This window comes from Hypanus sabinus, chromosome X1, assembly GCF_030144855.1.
Source record: "Hypanus sabinus isolate sHypSab1 chromosome X1, sHypSab1.hap1, whole genome shotgun sequence".
Classification (NCBI taxonomy): Eukaryota; Metazoa; Chordata; class Chondrichthyes; order Myliobatiformes; family Dasyatidae; genus Hypanus; species Hypanus sabinus.
In genome coordinates, this window is record NC_082738.1 from 46122710 (window position 1) to 46143938 (window position 21229).

At 39.3% G+C, this 21229-nt stretch overlaps 1 protein-coding gene across 1 annotated transcript; it reads right to left on the minus strand.

The window, feature by feature from the left end:
• Positions 1-2067: 2067 nt before the first annotated feature.
• Positions 2068-20268, minus strand: LOC132385007 (deoxyribonuclease-1-like). The gene is made up of 9 exons (XM_059956733.1): positions 20131-20268; positions 19970-20058; positions 17771-17854; positions 16664-16779; positions 15098-15210; positions 13179-13336; positions 12967-13063; positions 8356-8407; positions 2068-2273 (listed from the first exon to the last, which is right to left on the minus strand). Exons 1-9 carry the CDS (start codon positions 20266-20268, stop codon positions 2068-2070), a joined length of 1053 nt encoding a protein of 350 aa, XP_059812716.1.
• Positions 20269-21229: the final 961 nt, after the last annotated feature.

Consider the following 21229-nt stretch of genomic DNA (forward strand, 5'->3'; position numbering starts at 1 on the left):
GCGGTGCGCAGAATGTAAGATGACAGTGATGAACTCAGTAGCAAACTCCCTGAACAGGCAATGTGGCCTGCCTTCCTGTTTCCCAAGTATATAGAAGGTGACAGAATCGGACACAAGTTTCCAACACCTCTACCTTTCCATTTTGGCCCTTGTCAAAACAGCTTGGGTTCCATCGTTACAGCTGAAAGCACGTAAAAACAAGACAATGTAAAGTTTACTCTTTAACTCAGTACTACCATGGGGATGGGACTGAAACAGAACAGCACTGGTGAACTGACAGTGATGTGAATGATATTAAAAGCAGTACCTGCCTTTTGCACCTTCCATCAGGATGTTCTAACGAGCTTTACAGCCAACAAACCATTTTTGAAGCGTGGGAAGTTTTGAAGTACAGACAACTTACAAGGACGATAGCTATAGAATTTAACTTGAGAATTTCAGAGCCTGGAAAGCTTCCTATCTAAAATGTTACATCAGGATGCTTCCATCCATTAGAATAAGCAAAATATTATTGTGGCCTGCATTTGCAGATTACGGTTGCGTCCAAGCATTAATGCAGGATATTTAACCCTTGAGCAACGTTACTTCCAGACTGCACCATTTCTGAATTCCCAGTATCCTCACTGAGCTCCTTCAACAAATTCCCCAACATATTTTCTGTAAATTTGTGCAGAGAGGTGCCAACATGCCATGCCCACAATATTCAGCAAAACAACATGAACAGCAACAACAACAGAAAAAAACCAGGCAACAACAAAGAAGACACTAAATTAGTTAAGTAAATTTGTCTTTGAAATTTTAATTTGATACAGTATAACCTCCCTTAAGTAAGGGTACTAGAAAACACATATAACTGATAAGACTTAGAGTGTTGACTTAAGTGTAGGATTTTAGAAGCGGTTGTTGTTGTTCGTCCTTCGGAGTCGAAGACGACCATGACTTCTGTCAGGTGGAGGGTTTGTGACTGTGGGTCCGGAGGTGACTTGTGAGGCCAATCCGGGCCCTGAAAGCTCACCCACATGTGGGACACATGAGGATAGGTGCTGCAGTGGAAGTGGAGGTAGCTCGAGCCTTGCGCGTGGCGCGTTTCCTCTGAGCCTCTGCGGTGCGTCTGATTTCTGCTGCATACGCTCCTTTAGTGGTCCTGCTCCACCAGCTTGGGTGGTCCAGAGCAAGCGATTCCCAGCTACTGGGATTGATGTTGAGGTCTTTGAGGGACAATTTGAGGCAGTCTTTGAAACGTTTCTTCTGCCCTCCAACTGAGCGCTTGCCCTGGCTCAGCTCTCCATACAGCAGCTGTTTTGGTAGTCGACTGTCAGACATCCTGATGACATGGCCAGCCCATCTGGCTTGGGCTTTCTGTAGGAGGGTGTAGACGCTGTGGGTACTAGCCCGCTCCAGGACCTCTGTGTCTGGGACCTCGTCCTGCCATCATACGTGAAGTCTGCGGAGGTAGCTCAAGTGGTTGAGCTGTTTAGCGTGCCTGCTGTAGACAGTCCAGGTCTCGCTGGCATAGAGGAGGGTGGTGAGAACCACTGCTCGGTTAGAAGCGGTACATTTCATCTGTACACCTCATAGTGGTTCATGCTCTTTTCATTGTTGCATCCAGCATCCGGATGTTAATTCTTGGGATTAAAGAACTTGAGCAAAGTGTGATAAAGTTTGATTAATGCCACCTCTAATGTTTTGACGAGCATAATTCAATGTTAGGCTTGCTTTACCTGCTATAGCTGTTTGGTATTTTTAGCCTTGAGTCATACAAGATTCCTAATCATGTTCATCTCCACTATTAATCATTTAAAGATTTGTCTCCTTTGATTCCACTCACTGGCTAGCTTTATTTTATTTATAAATAATTATCTTCCTGGTCTGCACTGTGATCCACTTGCAGGATAAAGGTGTGTAGTAGTTACATTAATGTTTTAATTGAAACTCTCACATACTTTATTTTATCTTCTATAAATAGACAACTGTCACAAAAGGCAGGAATAGAGCTCATGAACATTTAGAAGAGTTACAGCAGGTTTTGGATGGATACCTTGCAAACTGGCCCTGCCATTACAAACCTTAACAATACTTGTTGTAGTCAGCACAGCAGTCGTTGTGTTTGGAGCAGCTTGATGTACAGCTGCAAGGAAAACTTTTTGAATAGGCACCACATCGGCCAGCGCAAGAATTGAAATTGACCCCTGCACAGCTACAAGGACCGCCAGACTTTCCGCCGCTGATGCCGATTGTCTCCCCACTCTTGTAGTAAAAAGTGGGCTTCTTTGCTACAAGAAGAGAAGAAAACTGGGTGAGAGTTGAGGAATCTTCAATTGAAGTGGATATATCCACAAATGTATGTAAATAGATAATTAATCCTAACCCTAACGCAGATTAATGATGCATTGCGCATGGGTATGCTGAACACCAAATATATATATCATATAGTTAGGAACTAGAGGACTTTTAACAGGCAGCATATGACCTTACACATTTCTAAAGGTCCAATTTAAGTTAAATCAGCAAGTTTTTGTTATTTCACAAGTACAAAAAGTAATATATTTTGACCAAATTCAATGTTAGGTAGGACAATTTATAGTGATGGATCAGCATTCAGTGAGTTCTTGCTATTATTGTCCTGACTCTTTCAGAGTCCAATTTATCCACATTTACAGAAACAGGTGGCTGAAAAGGGCCAGAAGGATCATTTGGGGACCTGAGTCACCCCAACCACAAACTGTTCCAGCTGCTACCATCCAGGAAACGGTACCACAGCATAAAAACCAGGACCAACAGGCTCCGGGACAGCTTCTTCCACCAGGCCTTCAGATTAATTCATGCTAATAAAATTGTATTTCTATGTTATATTGACTGTCCTGTTGTACATACTATTTATTATAAATTACTATAAATTGCACATTGCACATTCAGATGGAGATGTAATGTAAAGGTTTTTACTCCTCATGTATGTGAAGGATGTAAGTAATAAAGTCAATTTAATTCAATCCTGGCATACGTTGGTTCCCACTTAAACAACTAGGCAATTTTGAAAATGCTTATACTTGTTTCTGAATCCCTTCATGACATTATCCCTTCATACCATACAAACTCCTAAGATATAAATTCTTCTCTGATCTTACCTCAGCTTGATTAAAAGCATAACCATTATCAGATGGACAATCAGATGCAGAGGCCAAAAGCCCTGGAATTCCCCCATAAACCTTACCCTTTCTTCATTAAGGACCCCTATCACCCAGGACATGCTCTCCTCTCATTATTATCATCAAAGAAGAGGTACAGGAGCCTGAAGACATACCCTCAACATCTTAGGAACAGCTTCTTCCCCTCCATCCTCCACCACCAGATTTCTAAAATGATCCAACCCTTGAACACTATCTCACTAATGTTTGCTCTCCCTGCACTGTTTATTTTATATATATTTTTCTTATTGTTCTTTATATATTATACCGCACTGCTGCCGCAAAACAAAAAAAATCATGACATTCGTAAGTGATAATAAATGCTTAGCCCACTGCTCTACTCTCTATACCCATGACTGTGTGGCTAGGCATAGCTCAAATACCATCTATAAATTTGCCGACGATATAACCATTGTTGGTAGAATCTCAGGTGCTGATGACAGGGTGTACAGGAGTGAGATATGCCAACTAGTGGAGAGGTGTCGCAGCAACAACCTGGCACTCAACGTCAGTAAGATGAAAGAGCTGATTGTGGACTTCAGGAAGGGTAAGATGAAGGAACACATTCTGTCCTCATAGAGAGATCAGAAGCGGAGAGAGTGAGCAGTTTCAAATTCCTGGGTGTCAAGATCTCTGAGGACCAAACCTGGTCCCAACATATCAATGTCATCATAAAGAAGGCAAGACAGCAACTATACTTGAAGTTTATAGGGATTTGGCATGTCAACAAGTACACTCAAAAACTTCTATAGATGTACCGTGGAGAGCACTTTGACAGGCTGCATCACTGTCTGGTATTACAGGCTACTGCACAGGACCGAAAGAAGCTGCAGAGGGTTGTAAATTTAGTCAGCTCCATCTTGAGTACTGGCCTACAAAGTACCCAGGACATCGTTAGGGAATGGTGTCTCAGAAAGGCAGCGTCCATTATTAAGGACCCCCAACACCCAGGCCATGCCCTTTTCTCACTGTTGCCATCAGGTAGGAGGTACAGAAGCCTGAAGGCACACACTCAGCGATTCAGGAACAGCTTCTTCCCCTCTGTCATCTGATTCCTAAATGGACATTAAACTCTTGGACAATACCTCACTTTTTAAATATATATTATTTCTATTTTTGCACAATTTTTAATCTATTCATTATACGCATACTGTAATTGATTGACTGATTTATTTATTTTTTTTTCTTCTTCTATACTATGTATTGCATTGTACTGTTGCTGCTAAATTAAAAAATTTCACAACATACGCAGGTGATAATAAACCTGATTCTGATTCTAACATTGCTCCTTAGAGGACATTTTATCACATTTCAGTTTTATGTAAACTCAAGCTGGTTGCTTTGTTTTTGAGGTGCTACTTTCTCTAATGCTATACTTAACGTCATCTGTATAAAATCAAAAGATACTGAAAAGATATTAATAAACACAAAAAATACCTTAAAAAGATATTGAAAGGTATTCATCTTAGCAGATAAAGTGACAATGTAATGAAGTGCTTGTTAATAAGAGACGGAATGGTTAGGGAATGCCATGATGTTTTAGCTCTACTGAATGTACATTTTGTTTTCTCTCCTCGCCCCCAGCAGAAACCAAGCAGATTGCTGAGTTTGTGTGCCTACCACTCCAGAAAAGGCAACAACAGATATGTGTTGTGAATATTGGTAGAGCTTGTGAGAAGGGTGAGCGATTTATGTGAGAATATATCTCAGGTTCAGGAATAATCCTTACCCCTTAACCATCAGGCTCTTAAAATATAGGGGATAATTTTACTCAACTTCACTCGCACTGTCACTAAATTGTTCCCACAACCCGTGGTCTCACTTTCAAAGAACATATCATGTTCTCAATATTTATTGCTTGTTTATTTATTATTTATTATTATTAATATTTTTGTATTTGCACAGTTAGTTGTCTTTTGCACGTTGGTCGTTTGTCTGTCCTGGAGGGTGTGTGGTCTTTCATTGACTCTATGGTGCTTCTTGTATTTACTGTGTATCTCAGAATTGTATATGGTGACATATAAAGTATTTACTCTGAACTTTGAACTTGAACATGTGGTTTGTTAGTGTTCAAGGGAGGGCAGGAATGGCATCAGTGAGGTGGTCATGTCAGGGAGAGATGGGGCTGAGTAGGTTTGTTGTCTGCTTGTAGGCCTGAAGAAAGCATCTCTGCACCATTTGGCCACAAAACGATGCTGGAAATTTGCTTTTATCAGATTCAGCCCATGCTATCTAATTGTGAAATACAACCTTCACGGGTAAAAACTAGAAGCTCTAAGAAAATAGAAGCTCGCAGATTCCTCAAATCCATTAAAACCAATAGAGAGTTGTCATTAAGAGGCGGGCTTCCTTGTTCAAATCTGCTCCTGAGGGCCTTTTAGATATTGATTTAAACCCAATAGGTATCAAGTGTTAATGTTATGATTCATCAGGATTTTGTAAGTTTCAGTAAGATTCTTCTGAATTCTAAGATTATTGATCTGATCTGTTATACCTTTCCTTGTAAAACAAACCCACCATCCTGCGAGTTGAACTGGTCAACCTTGGTTGCACTCCACTTAGTACAAGCAGAAAGTAGAAGTGTAAATAATCTTCCAGTCCTATAAGTTTCCCAAACTTTCAAACTTTATATAAAATATTATCATTGTCTCCTAAATGTCCCATAATTCTCTGAGAGATCCTTTCTCATAGCTCAAAACTAGATCTAAAATAATCTGTTCATTGGTTCCTCAACATACTAATCCAGAAAACTACCCTTATGCTTCATTGTCCTTCAGATGAATTGTTTTATCTTCCACATTACTACTGCTAATTTGGTTTGCTCAGTCTATATGAAAGTTAAAGATCTCTACACTTAATCCACTGGTCTTATTGCATGCACCTCTAATTTGCAGATCTATAATGTACCTTTTATCATCCCTATTATTTGGGGAAATTTAGATAACTCCCTGCAATGTTTTCTGCGTTTTGTTTTTTTTCTTAGCTTCACTCAAGCTGATTCTAGTTATGCATTTTCTGAGCTGAAAGCCTTTATCTCTACTGTCTGTACCTTACACTTTATTATCAGTTCAACTACCAACAACAACCATTTACACTTTGCCTTTCTCTCCTAATGGATAAGAATCCTGGAATATTTAACTCCTACCATGGCCACTCTGCAACACTGCTACCATATCATGGTTATTAGTTTGTACCCACTTATTTCTATGTATGGCGTTAATTTATTTATCCTGTTATAAATGCTGGATTATTCAGTTGAAGAGTCTTTATTTTTCTCTGTTCTCATTGCAATTAAAAGGTATATACTTTTTTTGCTTGTTCTTTCCCTTTCTGACAGATTCTGGTAATTAATGCTCATTTCAATGCCCTGTACTGACCCCTGAACTTTCAATTTAACTTACTAACTTTCCCCTCATTATTACCCTCCCCGCCACCTTTATCGACAGCATATTGGTCCTAGCCTCATTCAAGTGAAGCCTGTCCCAATGGAACAGTTCCTTCTTTACCCTGTATTTGTGCCAGTGACCGATCAATTCAAACCCATTTCTCCCGTATAGATCCTTGAGCCACACTTTACATTAGAACCTCGTTCTCAGTATGAGGAGCGACCTTCTCCTGTTCCAGGTTCCTGTGTCTTAGAATTAAACTCATGCTTCCTTTGTTTCAAATGATTATTCACAAAGGGCAGAAAACATTGGAGGGAGTTAACTAAATTTCCCCAAATAATAGTGATGATATAAGCCATGTTATAGATCTGGAAATTTGCTTTAACTTTCCCCTGTTACACAGCATTCAATGCTCCAATCTCTTGCAAGAAAAGAAACTTCTAACTTTTCCTCCTGCACTTCAACCTACAGGAAGGGGGCATGCTTAATCAAAAAACATAAATACAAAAGGTCAGGCAGCATCTATGGAAAGAGAAGCAGAGTTAATATTTCATCTTCTATCTCAACAAGCTGCAGACTTTTGAACTCAATATCAATTTCTATGGTTTTAGAGAGCTCGCATTGTAGCAAAAATGAACAGTCAATCTGTGACATTTACAGCAGAACTGGTCAGTCAATCTGTGACTTTTGCCCATTTCCCTTCCCTTTCAGCACATCCTGACTTGCTTGTCATGTTCTTCCAATCTGCATTTCACAATTTTTATGTTCTTTTGTTTGTATACTCACTCCCTAACATGTCACCATTAACTTAACAATAGCATGACCTCATTTACAGGTTATCCCATGGCAACATGGTCTCACAATATCAGAAATATTCCTTTTGTTTTTTCACCTCCAACCTCTTTGTAATTTAAAACCAAATGATTTTGTTTCACTCTGTTCTGATGGTTTTACATGAACCACTAATTCCAAAGAAACTACCTGACCTGCTGAGTTCTCCAAATATTTCCTTTTAAGATTCATTGTCATTTCCTGAACACAAGTGTAACAGAGAAGGAAGTGATTGTTACTCTAGATATGATGCAGCACAAAAAAAAGACACAACAAGATAAAGAGTACAATAAAAAAAAACAGCAAATATAAGGTGACTCTAAGGAAATGATAAAGTAGTGATTGTGGGGAGGGGTGTGTTAGTGGGTGGAGGTGTTGATCAGCCTTACTGCTTGGGGAAAGTAACTGTGAGTCTGGTGGTCCTGTGTGGATGCTACATAGCGTCTTCCCGGATGGGAATGGGACCGACAGTCCATGACCAGAGTGGGTGGGATCCTTCATGATGTTACAGGCCCTTTTCTGGAAATTTTCTTGATGGTGGATAGGCTGGTGCTGGTGACGTGTTGGGCAGTTTTGACTATCCATTTAGAGCCTTCCCGTCTGCCACACAGCAGTTTCTGTACTGTGCAGTGATAAGCTTGTCAGGATGCACTCTACTGCACGTCTGTAGAATGACGCGAATATAGATGTACACAGTCCAGCTCCCTTCAGCCTCCTCAGAAAGTAAAGGCATTGGTGAGCTTTCTGGATTGTGTAGGACGTGTTCTGGAGCCACAAGAGGTTGTGCGGAATGTGCACTCCCAGGGCTTTGAAACTGCTTTGTTGTCAATGTAGAGAGGGGTGTGTGGTGCAAAATCTCCTGAAGGTAATGACCATCTCCTTTTTCGTTTCAAATTATAGCATATTATTTTGATCTATCATCGGTCAATAGGAAGTAATATTTATCTACTTACGATCATCTTCCAGTTCAAGTTCAATGGGATAATGATCTGAGACATCTCTGACCTGTAAAGTGAATTAAATGTAAAGCCTATTAATTGATTAAAATACCTAGGTCTGTAATTTTCATGTTTAATCATACTAAATATTGTCTTTGATCCATTCTGAACATATGTTGGAAGATAGAGTCATGAATTCTGATATCTTAGATTACATGTGGACCCTATCATATATAGACTGCTCAGATAAAAACACATTCAGTAGTTTGGACATATTCACTAGATGATCAATGGTAAAACAACTGAAGATGTTCTCATTTGAGAACTAGCTTTAGAGTAAAAAGCATTTGTGTGCATACATCTGCACTTCAAAGATATCTGAAGGAGGGACCATATCTAAGGAAGGATGTTGGAGAGGATCAAGAGGAGGTTTACAGGAATGATCCCAAGGATGAAAAGGTTAACATATGCAGAGGATTTGATGGCTCTAGGCCCACGCTCACTGGAGCTTATAAGGATGAGGGGAATCTTATTGAAACCTACGGAATATTGGACTCCTGGATGAAGTGGACATGGAGAGGACAATTCCAGTAGTGGGAGAATCTAGGATCAGAGGGCACAGCCTCAGAGTAAAAAGATGTCCCTTCAGAATAGGGATAAGGAGGAATTTCTTCAGCCAGAGGGTAGTGAATCTGTGAAACGCACGCAAAATGCTGGAGGAGCTTAGCAGACCAGGCAGCATCAATGGAAAAGAGTACAGTCGACGTTTCATCCAGTTCTGCTGACGAGCCTCAGCCCAAAACATCAACTATACTCTTTTCCATAGATGTTGCCTGGCCTGTTGAGTTCCTCCAACATTTTGTGTGTGTTGCTCGGATTTCCAGCATCTGCAGATTTTCTCTTGTTTGAATCTGTGGAGTTCATTGCCACAGAAGATTGTGGAAGAGAAGTCATTTGGTAGATTTAAAGCAGATGTTGAGAAGTTCTTGATGAATAAGGGTATTAAAGATTACAGGGAAAATGGGGTTGGGAGGGAAAAAGTAAATCAGCAGGATCGAATGGTAGAAGAAATTCGATGGGCCTAATGGCCTAATTCTACTGGAGCAATGCCACAAGAACTCAGCATCCATCACAAAGGACCCTCTCTCTTCTTGCTGCTGCCATTAGGAAGGATGAACAGAAGCCTTAGGTCCCACACCATCAATCAGGAACAGTTAATACCCCCGAACCATCAGGCTGCAGAACCAGCATGGATGACTTCATTCATCACTAAATTGATTTCACAACCTATGGATTCACATTCAAGAACTCTATAGCTCATGTTCTCAGTATTATTTATTTATTTGTTTATTTGTCTCTTTCTTTGTTTTGTATTTGCAAGATTTGTCTTTTGCACATTGGCTGTTTTGTCAGTCTTTGTGTGTAGTTTTTCATTGACTCTTTTGTACAGTATTTCTTTGTTCTATAGTGGATCTCTGCAAGAAAATGAATCTCAAGGTAGTGACACATATATACTTTGATAAGAAAGTTACTTAGAACTTTAAACTTCATACTCCTATGCCTTATGGTCTTATGGTCTTAACCAGGAGGCAGCTGCTTAGTATTGCAGTAATGGAATGACAAACTTTGCCAAGGTTTCCCAAAAAAAGGGAAGCAAACACTTCATGAGATTGCAAAGGGAGCTGGAGAAGGCATGTAAAAAGGGTAATGACACAATTGTAATAGGGGACTTCAATATGCAAGGGGATTGGGAAAATCAGGTTGGTGTCAGATCACAGGAGACAGAATCTGTTGAATGCCTACAGAATGGCTTTTTAGAGCAGCTTGTGCTTGAGCCTACTCGGGGAAAGATTATCTTAGATTGGGTGTTGTGTAATAACCCAGATCTTACTAGGGAGCTTAATGTAAAAGAACCCTTAGGAGGCAGTAATTATAATATGATTGAATTCATGCTGCAATTTCAGAGGGAGAAACATAACCAACATATATCAGTATCACAGTGGAATAAAGGGATTTACAAAGGCATGAGAGAAGAACTTGCCCAGGTGGATGAGGATACTGGCGGGGATGACGACAGAGTAGAGGTGACTGAAGCTTCTGGGAATAGTTCACAAGCTGCAGGATAGATACGTCCCACAGAAGAAGTTCTCAAATGGCAGGGGTAGGCTACCGTGGGTGACAAGGGAAGGACCGAGGAATACAAGCCAAGGAAACAGCATATCAGGTAGCAAAAGTGAGTAGAAGGTTAGATGATCCAACAAAAGGCAACTGAAAAAGCTATAAGAAGGGAAAAGATAAAATATGAGGACAAACTAGCCAATAATATAATGCAGGATAGCAAAAGTATTTTTTTGCTGGTGGGAGAGGGGAATTGTTGCTTGCTGCCGCTTACGCACGGGAGGGGGGAGCTGGGAGGGACTTTGGGGTTCTAACATTTAACTGTCGCTCATTCTTTGGGGCACTCCTCTGTTTTTGTGGATGGTTGCGAAGAAAAAGCATTTCAGGATGTATGTTGTATCCTTCCAGTATCCTTCTCTGACATTAAATGAACCTTTGAAACCTCTGAAGAGTAAAAGGGTGGAAAATGATGCTGATGAGGTAGTAATGGGAGACAAAAAATGGCAGATGAACTTCATGGGTACTTTGCTTCTGTCTTCACTGTGGAAGATACTGGCAGTGTGCCAGAGGTTCGTGAGAGTCATTGCTATTACTACAAAGGAAAAATTCTTAAGCGAACTCAAAGATCTTAAGGTGGATAAGTCACCTGGGCCAGATGGACTACATCACAGAGTTCTGAAAGAGGTTGTTGAGGAGATAGCACATGCATTGGTTATGATCTTTCAAGAATTACTTGAATCTGGCATGGTTCCGGAGGACTGTAAGATTGCAATGTCACTCCACTCTTTAAGCAGGGAGGAAGGCAAAAGAAAGAAAATTATAGGCCAGTTAGCCTAACCTCAGTGGTTGGGAAAGTGTTGGAGTCTATTATTAAAGGTGAGGTTTCAGGAGATTTGGAGACTAATGATAAAATAAATCAAAGTCAGCACGGTGTCTGTGAAGGGAAATCTTGCTTGACAAATCTGTTAGAGTTCTTCAAGGAGGAAACAAGCAGGGTGGACAAAGGAGAGGCAGGGGATGTCATTTACTTGGATTTTCAGAAGGCGTTTGATAAGGTGCTACACATGAGGTTGCTTAACAAGACAGAGTATTATGGCGTTACAGGAAAGATACTGGCATGGATAGCGGAATGGCTGACAGGCGGGAGGCAGCGAGTGGGAATAAAAGGGGCCTTTTCTGGTTGGCTGCCAGTGACTAGTGTTGTTCCTCATGTGTCAGTATTGAGACCACTACTTTTCACATTGTTTGTCAATGATTTAGATAACGGAATTGATGGCTTTGTGGCAAAGTTTGCGATGATATGAAGATAGGTGGAGGGGTAGGTAGTGCTGAGGAAGCAATGTGATTGCAACAGGACTTAGACAAATTGGAAGGGTGGGTAAAAAGGTGGCAAATGGAATACAGTGTTGGGAAATGTATGATCATGCATTTTGGTAAGAGGAACAATAGTGTGGACTATTATCTAAATGGGGAGAAAATTCAAACATCAGAGGTGCAAAGGGACTTAGGAGTACCTGTGCAAGACTCCCAGAAGATTAATTTACAGGTTGAGTCTGTGGTAAGGAAGGCAAATGAAAGGTTGGCATTTATTTCAAGGGGAATAGAATATAAAAGCAAGGAAATAATGCTGAGCCTTTTTAAGACACTAGTCAGGCCACACTTCAAGTATTGTCAACAGTTTTGGGCCCTATATATCAGAAAGGATGTGATTTTATTGGAGAGAGTCCAGAGGAGGTTCACGAGAATGATTCTGGGAATGAAGGGGTTAACATATGAGGACCGTTTGGCAGCTTTGGGCCTGTATTCACTGGAATTCAGAAGAATATATGGGGATCTCATTGAACCCTACTGAGCGTTGAAAGGTCTAGATAGGATGGATAAGGAGAGGATGTTTCCTATGGTGGGGGTATCCAGAACTAGAGGACACAGCCTCAAAATTCAGGGGTGACCTTTCAGAACTGAGGTAAGGAGGAATTCCTTTAACCAGAGAGTCGCGAAGCTCTGCCACAGACTCTGGTGGAGGCCGAATCTGTGGGTGTATTTACGGCAGTAGTTTCCTAATTGGTCAGGGCATCAAAGGATATGGCGAGAAGGCAGGTGTATGGGGTTGAGAGTAATCAGGGATCAGCCATGATGGAATAGTAGATCAGACTCGATGGACTGAATGGTCTAATTCTGCTCCTATGTCCTATGGTCTTATGCAGAGGATAAAACAACCCTCATGAAGAGTAAGCAGGACACCAACCCAATTTAATCTACCTTCAGGTACATTAGACGCAACAGGGCTTACCATTGCTATGTGGGCCATTTCAGCCACAGCAGACACTGCCTCCAGCATTTGAAAATACTAACTTGGCCACAAGGCTATAGTCTCCTAGGGAGCTTACACTGATATACCCAAGTCAACTGCTGCAACCTGGGTCCTTAGTATTATGTTGGCAAATATTTTGCATTTTTCTAACATTGTGAGGAAATTCCATTCCAAATTAATATTTTTTTTATTTTTACCGTTTGATATTCGAGGTGATAGGCTTCCTGGAAATTGAAGACCTTCACTGAGCCAGGAACTATGGTGTCAAGCAGTCCATCTGTGGTTACAACAAACCTAAAGAATAAAAGCAAAGTCATGTCAAGATGAGAATGCAGATGAACTGAAGCAAATTTTGAGATAGAAAATAAATGCAGTACAAATATTTGAATCAATGTGCTCTGAACAATACCTGTCATAGGCACAGTGTGTGTTTCTACTAACAGTTGTATCTACATTATCACCAATCAACCAACGGAATTTCTCATATTTACGCAATCGTATTTTGGACCAGTCCTCCTCCTTTACATAGCTACAAGCTGCATTGTAATCTCCAAGTATCAGAATGTTCTGTGTGATAAAAACCAAGAGACAATGAAGTGAGTTAGATTGGATGTGTTCTACTGCAATGAGTGAGTAAGCTGTTATTTGGGAGCATAAATTACATGATCAAAATGTACTGAACACTGTTACATCTTTCAAAATAGCTAATATTTTATTTTATATAACTAAATACAAATAAAAATAAAAACAAGCTTTTAGGAGTATGCTATTTAAAATAATAGTTCAGCAGAGGGAATTTCACTTTGTAGTAAAACAAAATTATGAAAACACTCAGCACATCAGGAAGCACCTGTGGAAAGAAAATATAATTAATGTCTTTCTCCTTCCACAGATGCTACCTGACCTGTTGAATGCCGCTGGCATTTTCTGTTTTCATCCCACATTTCAGCACCTCTGGTTTTACTGAACTTCACTCTGTTCTGCTTATTTAATTCACCTTATTTCACATTAGCAAGAGATGAAACATCAGCTATGCTGTGATAAAAGGAACCAGAGCATTATTAATCAGTTGCTCGATCTATTGTGCTATCTAGAATAAACCAGAAGTGTTAATATCGCTACCTTTCAATGAAAGAAATATATTTTTCTATACAATCTACCTTTTGGTCTGCTTTTGGTATAGCAATGTTTGTTCCATGAGCGAAGAGGATGAATCTAACTGGATAATTTTAATTGAACCTTTGATGTTGAGTGGAGTTGGGGTTGATCACCAGATTTATTGCTCATTCTCTGTCCCAAGTATGCTTAGATGGGCAATTTTAATAGTCCCCTGATTATTTTGCAATTTAGATGCCTATACATAATGAGGGGACTACAGAATGAATCCAAAGCTCCTGGAGCTTGTTCCGTGCCTTGTGCCACCAAGTTATGTCCTCTGCTGTATTTATATCTAGTTCATGGTCAGTTCCTTGGTCAGATTTTTTCATATATTTTTGCACACTTGTACAGTTTGGGGTATACCTATTGAAGATTGGAAGGCCTAAATAGATTGGTTGTGTAAAGGATGGTTTCTATAGTGGGATAGGCTAGGACCAGAGGGCATAGCCTCAGAATAGAAGGACATCCCTTTAGAACAGGGGTGAGGAGCAACTTCAATAGCTAGGAAGTGGTGAATCTGTGGAATTCACTCCCACAGATGGTTGTGGAGGCCTAGTCATCGGATATATATAAAGCAGAGGTTGATAGGTTCTTGACAAGTAAGTGCGTTGAAGGTAATGGGGAGAAGGCAGGAGAATGAGATTGAGAGGGATAATAAATTAGCTATGATGAAATGGCAGAGCAAACTCAATGGGCTGAACAGACTAATTAATCGGCCCCTATGTTTTAGAGTTTTATGGTATTTGTTACGTAAATATAAATGGCTGCCATTCCATGGATCATAGGATTGTGATGTGGATTTGCACCTAAGGTTCATCAATTGTCAAAATTCTGTTCTTGGTTCGCTATCAAAAGAGATGAGCAGCAGGACATAGTGTGCTCACACTGGATACAAGAACCTCAAAGCCTACATTATGCCAAAATTGCCCTGCTATTGTCAAACAAAGGTATGGGTGAGGAGGAAGCTGGCAGAGACTCAGACAAAAATAGACTGTAACCAAATTATTGGGAACTTACTGGAGAACAACAGGGAGGAAAGAAGACAAAAAAGTGGAGCGTAAAAACAAAGCTGAGGTAGAAAGATTGTTCATAAAATAGTCCATTGAATAGATGGATGTTTAGTGCAATAATGTTGAATGCAGATTTGCCAATTGGCTTTGTCAACAATACCTCTGTATTGAAGTGTTTTCTTGCATCAGCCCAAACGTCATATAGGGCATCAACCTCTCTGACAGCATAACTCGGACTGGTGTGGATGGCTGCCAGAACAAAGTCCTTCACAACTGTCAATACAAATTGCACCACGTGTTATTAGGAAGAAGTTTGTGAAAGCTGTTTATTTTGTTACACCCATCAGAGGTATTTTAAAGACAAAATAAATATAGAACTTGAATTATACTGTAATTAGATCACTATTTAATCATTGGCCAAAAATAACAAATAGTATCGGCTGTAATCATTTCCACAAAATGGATAATTGGGAAGGGAGCACAATGGAGGTTTAATGCCAAATATCAACTAGCATCATTGACCAAAGACAAATTTCTACTCCAAAAACCCGCCATTTCAAAGCATTGCCTCCAAGAATCAGAAAAAAGAAGTAAATGTATAACATCAAGAAACAAGCTAAAATGAGACAGTTTCCAAAACAAGACTTCATTTACTAGGAGCTAGAAAACAATACAATTGGGCAAGTATTTCAGAACATACTTTTCAAAAATTCATTAAAAATTATTCTATTACTATCTGTAAGAGCGCATACATGCTGCTATTTTATTAGTATAACTCAATTAGATATTGTTACCAAAATAAGGATATATCAGAATATATTAGGATTTATCAAAATATTTAAATATCTATCAGAATATTCATAACGCTTGAAGAACCACATCTTAATTAAATAAAAATGACAGTGAATCCATTCAGAAGAATCTATCAGTTACCAGATACATAACTAGTTTCTCAAACTAAAGACAGGAGTAAAATATTTTTAAATATGAAAATACAAGCATTTGTGCCGAAGTAAAAACAATTTAACTTTAAGTGCCTAGCTGATGGCCAGGAAGGAGGGGACAATTGGTGAATTCATGCTATGCTTATTGGCTGGTTTTGTAGATGGGTTTGGTTCCAACAGTGTAAAAGATGGTGGTCTCTGTATAGCTTGCTCTTGATACTCCCTAATTTGGTTGATTTTGTGTAATTTTCATTGGTGATGCTAGCAGTAGTACCAGGCATTCTCAGTATAAGATAAAGTAATGTGTTGAAGATTTAAAATTTGACCTCTGAGTTGGTAGGATGCACAGTTGTGCTCCAGTTTTGAATGTGATGAATTTGTGATCTCTAGTAACTTATCAGTTACCTGAATTACAGAAAAGAAAGATCAGATTGTGGATTATCGAAAGCCTTACGACATCATGCTAAGGAGAAATCATGTGAAAGCTAAAACCAGCCTGCCATCCTTCTATCGGTCAAATGATTTTCTGTAAGGTGGAAAAGATACTGTAAAATTTTAATGAATTAATTAAAAACCTTGCAATGTCACGGAAAACCTTGACTCTGGAATCATAGAGTAGTAGATCATTTGTACTTCAAGATTAGAAGATGGATAATCATAACACTTAAAATACATTTATTTTTTATCAGGTTCTCCTGAATAAATTACAGTTTCAGTTAGCCAAAATTTTCTCAAAAAAAAAATCAAAAGAAATGCTTAGTAACCAGATGACTAATCCTTACTTGTGGTGAGAGAGTGAAAGTGCACTATAAAAGGTTCACGCATGAACGTGTCAGTCCCACATTTTTCACACCCATCATCGAAGTGGTACCATCCCATAGGCTTGAGAATTTTTTCTCTGTCAAAATTAGACCCCAGAGAATGAAACTCATAAAATTAAAAGGTCATTGAACATTGTAATTATATAATAATTTTATAAGCAGTATGTGCTTAAAATATAGTCTGCAGACATGTTTCTGAATGTTTCTCAACAGCATTTCAAGAAGCAAAATCTAAATTTCACTCTTATTTTTGTTCCCTGTTTCAATGGTCCCTCTTTGTGAATATATTGCATTTGTATTATATTTGCTGTTCAATAGCTACAGAACCTGAGTCGTGCACAAGAAACAGGCCTGCCTTTTTTGGCCCAAATAGACCATGCCGACCAAAATGCCCACTTGAGCTAGTCCCATTTACTTGTATTTGGCCTACATCCATCTAAATCTTTAAATCAACGAATAATATGTATTTTTAAAAATCTTAAATTGTCCTCTGATTATGTAATGATTCCAGTTACAATGGTGATAGGGGTGAGCATTCATATGAGCAATGCTGATACTATGGAAAAAGCACTCACAGGATTGGAAATGAAAGGAAACAGCTAAATTTTTGAGTAACTCGAGCTATAAATCAAGTAAATTAGATTGTCACAAGGAAGCAGGGTCCATGATTGTTCCAGAGCGGTGGTGGGGAATAAGGTGAGTGTGCTGTTCAGCTGGATGGCAAGAAGTGGAGAAATGTCTGCTTTTTCTAAATATCTGAACCTCTAACCAGGTATTTCCATCATTGTCTAGTCAATTTTCAGATCTGCAGCTTTTCCATCATATTTTATGTTTTGTGTCTTTTTAGGGATTCTGAAAGAATACTTGTATATAGATCCATGGCTTTTCCTCCTTTCAGTTCATGAATCAAAGGAGATCATAGGATGGAGGAACTTACTCAGTTAAGAAAATAGAACAATTTTAGCAGAACAAGTAAATAAATCCATGTAACATAACTCATCTGCCTTAACCCAAAGTTCCATCAGTACAACATAGAATAAAATATCTGAACTGAAATAGATGACATACTTGTATACAAATGCATATTTTTCCTTATAAGAACTGCGTCCAAGGTAGTCAGAGATGATGAAGTTGTAGCTTAGGTGGGTTGCACTGAAAAGAAAACATTTTTTAGTGTCTTAAAATAATTCATGCAAATTTCCAAGTGGAAAAGTATGCAATATCTTCAAGTTATGCTCAAGATGAAAAAAAAATTAAAGTGGGAGGCAATATCTGTCAGATCCAAACTTTGGCTTCAATTTTGAATTCCATCTTCAGTAGGTATTTTCCATTTCCAATAAAATCTTATTCAATCGTGCAGCATGAAAGCCTCATTAGAGAGAGTAAAGTAATTGTTAATCAGATTAAAATATCAGATAAAAATAATAACATTACACATTTCTACTTGGAAAAAAGATACAGGCTATCTAGTTTAGCTATGCCTCTCCTCTCATAATTTTACAATCTTCTATCAGGTGTCCTCTCAGCCTCTGTTATTCCAGAGAAAACAACCCTAGTTTGTCCACCCTCTCCCAATAGTACCTACCCTTTAATTCAAGCACATTCTGGAATTGTTGATACTATTTGTCATTTTTGGCCAATGATGAAATAGATATCTAATTATAATTGCAGTTCTATTTTTTTGTCCTTAAAAGGCCTTCACTAAATCCTCTATCTCCTTCCTCTATCTTGAGATGACCAGAACTGAATGCAATACTCTAAATGCAGTCTAACTAGAGTTCTATAAAGCTCCAACATAATTTCCCAGCTCTTGAATTCAGTTCTTCAAATAATAAAGTTAAGCATAGCATACACCTTCTTTATTACCCTCTCTACCTGCGTAGCAATTTTCAGGGTGCTCTGGAATTGGATATTGCTACCTTCTCTGACTATGTCTCTCGATCTTATAACCCTCAGTAGATTTTCTCTCTGCCTCTGCTGCTGCAAAAAAATTACGAACAATAAGAGTTACTGTATGGATCCCTGCAGAACAATGCTAGCCAAGGATCTTTGATCAGAGTAAGATCTGTCGGCCATTCAAGCCAATTCTGAATTCAAACAACCAAGTCACTGTAGATTCCATGCATCTTAAATTGTTACCATGAGGGAACTTGTCTAATGTCTTACAAAAGTTCATGTAGACAACATCCACTGCTCTACATTCATCGATCACTTATTGATTAATACTGTTCTCACTTTTGCACCACTGCAAGTTCTTTCCATAATGGCCTTCAAATTCTATTGCACCTAAAACATCCTTCTAGGTGGGCAATACAGTGGAATGCAACAGTGAACTTTAGATCTCAAGCACAGCTGAAGCAACCTAACTGATAGTCTTCATAATATAGTTCTGAGTTATTTCCAAAATATGACAACCACCACAGCCGTTGAAGGTGTAACTGGAGGATCAGAGTGGCTGATGGCATTGGCCAATTTGGTCTGAGCTCTCGCCAGTGCAATGGGGGAGTGCATGGGGTCCTGGTTGTTATGAATGGTTGGGATGGGTTGGCAACTCGGGAGATTGGTGTCTTGTGATGATAATCAGTGAGACTAGCAGTTCAGGAGATTGATGCCTGCAAAGCAAGGCACTATAGTTTCATGTCAGCATGGAGACTGAGCAGAGATAGTGAGTTTAGCACAACCTTATGGCAGGAGGGGAGTGAGAAAGGATCAATTGACTCTACTGACAGGTATTCTAGTCTATTGCTCCTTTTGAAAGAATATTTTGTGTCAGAATGATCCAAATTTGTCTGCAATACTCTAAATGGAGCACTGCACAGGAAACAGTAGCATCCTGTATACTCTGTTAAGAAGGTTATGTCAGGAGCACAAGGTGAGTCATACCTGAAAGCTCTGGGTCGAATTTCCAGTGAGGCACCATGCAACCTGGAAATGGTTGTTCACTCCAGAAAAGATTAATTTTTGGTTGTATAATGCATAAGAAGATGGAATCACGCACGTATATTTTTCAGAAAGTCTACTAACACTTCAACATCCTAGTTTTCAGTTCTCAGGATTGAATCCCAGAAATGTAGCCCCACCTGTCAATCATCTCTCCCACTAGCTTTATGCAGGAGACTCATGATGTAGAATGGTGATGTGGCCTAGCAGTTGAAATCTTCAGATTTCACACAGTTAAAATCAGCACAGCTTATTATTCACCTAAACCTCAGCTTGCATTATTCCGCTATTGCGTTGAAACTGTGATTAAAGTTTCTTGTTACTTACCGATTCAGGTCTTCCACTAGATTTGTAATTGCGTTGTTATCAGAATGCATGACTTCTTCAATGGTGATGAGATCATACCTTTGTAAAATCTAATGAAGAACTAAATTAAGTGCTTACTCGATATGCTTCTGCCACAAAATGTGTTTCTGAATTGTGCTTACCTGGATAAGAATGTCATGAGTTACGGGATCATCAAGTTTTGACTGACCAAATCTCTGGATATTAAATGCCGCAATCTTAAGTCCCTGACTTCCTTGCAGAAAGCAGCCAATCACAATCAGCATCACGTGAAATTCCATGGTCTTAATTTTGGATTCAAGGGGAATTGGAAAATAAATAAAAATTAATAAAGAGTATATGCTTAAAATTTCAAGTGGAAGTTTAATTAACAAAGCACAATAACCCAAAATGTAAACCTGAAGTAAGAACAGAAAATGCTGGAAACATTCAGCAGATCCCAGCATGTCTTAGCTAAATTCAGAAGTCTAAGACAAGATGGAGCTTAAATTCCTACAACCAATGCTCTTCCCACGGTGCTCTCAGCTGGATCAGCTCTGACTCTAGCAGTTGACCACTAACATACTAATGTATTTTATGTCAGCTACATATCAAGGAGGGCTTACATAATGACTGTGGCCCTTTACGCTTGAAAGTAGTTTACATATTTTACTTTATTAGATGTTTTAAATATTTACTGTCACTTTCAGGTGACTCAATAAATGCAACATCTTTTATTTTCTTTTATATTAAGAATTGTAGTAAATTTGAACATATTTTAGAACCAATTAAAATAGTTCAAAATGCTTTGGCAGTGATGATCTGTCAATGGATATTATAGTATTGTAGAGGAAAGGTGGCAGTATCTGCACATGAGATCTGCTTACAGTACAGAGCTGGCTCTGTGTGGTGAACTACATATACCTGTTTGGACACGCCCCTCTGCTGACTGCTCCTGTGGCTCCTCCCACAGACCCCGGTATAAAGGCGATTGGAGGCACTGCTCCTTCCTCAGTCTCCAGGATGTTGTGTGGTGGTCACTTGCTGCTTGTTCTTTCTTCCAGCCAATAAAAGCCTATATCTCGCCTCACGTCTCCAAGAGTTATTGATGGTGCATCACTCTGCCGTGTGATATGCCTCAGAATCTCAGTCTCACCAGACCTTTGTATCTGGAACAGGTTGGGGCTCAGGCAGTTTGGCAGTGTGTTCAACTGGGGGACCAGGTGCAGGATGATCTAATAGCCTTTCACTCTGAACTGTAAC

Bases quoted from the DNA above. Each gene is read 5' to 3' on its own strand.
- LOC132385007 (XM_059956733.1), bottom strand. From the start codon at position 20,268: ATGGAATTTCACGTGATGCTGATTGTGATTGGCTGCTTTCTGCAAGGA. The intron at 15,211-16,663 runs GTAAGGATTAGT...TTGTATTGACAG, and splicing joins CTTTCACTCTCTCACCACAA to TTGTGAAGGACTTTGTTCTG. The intron at 2,274-8,355 runs GTAAGTAGATAA...CTCTTCTTGTAG, and splicing joins ACTTGAACTGGAAGATGATC to CAAAGAAGCCCACTTTTTAC.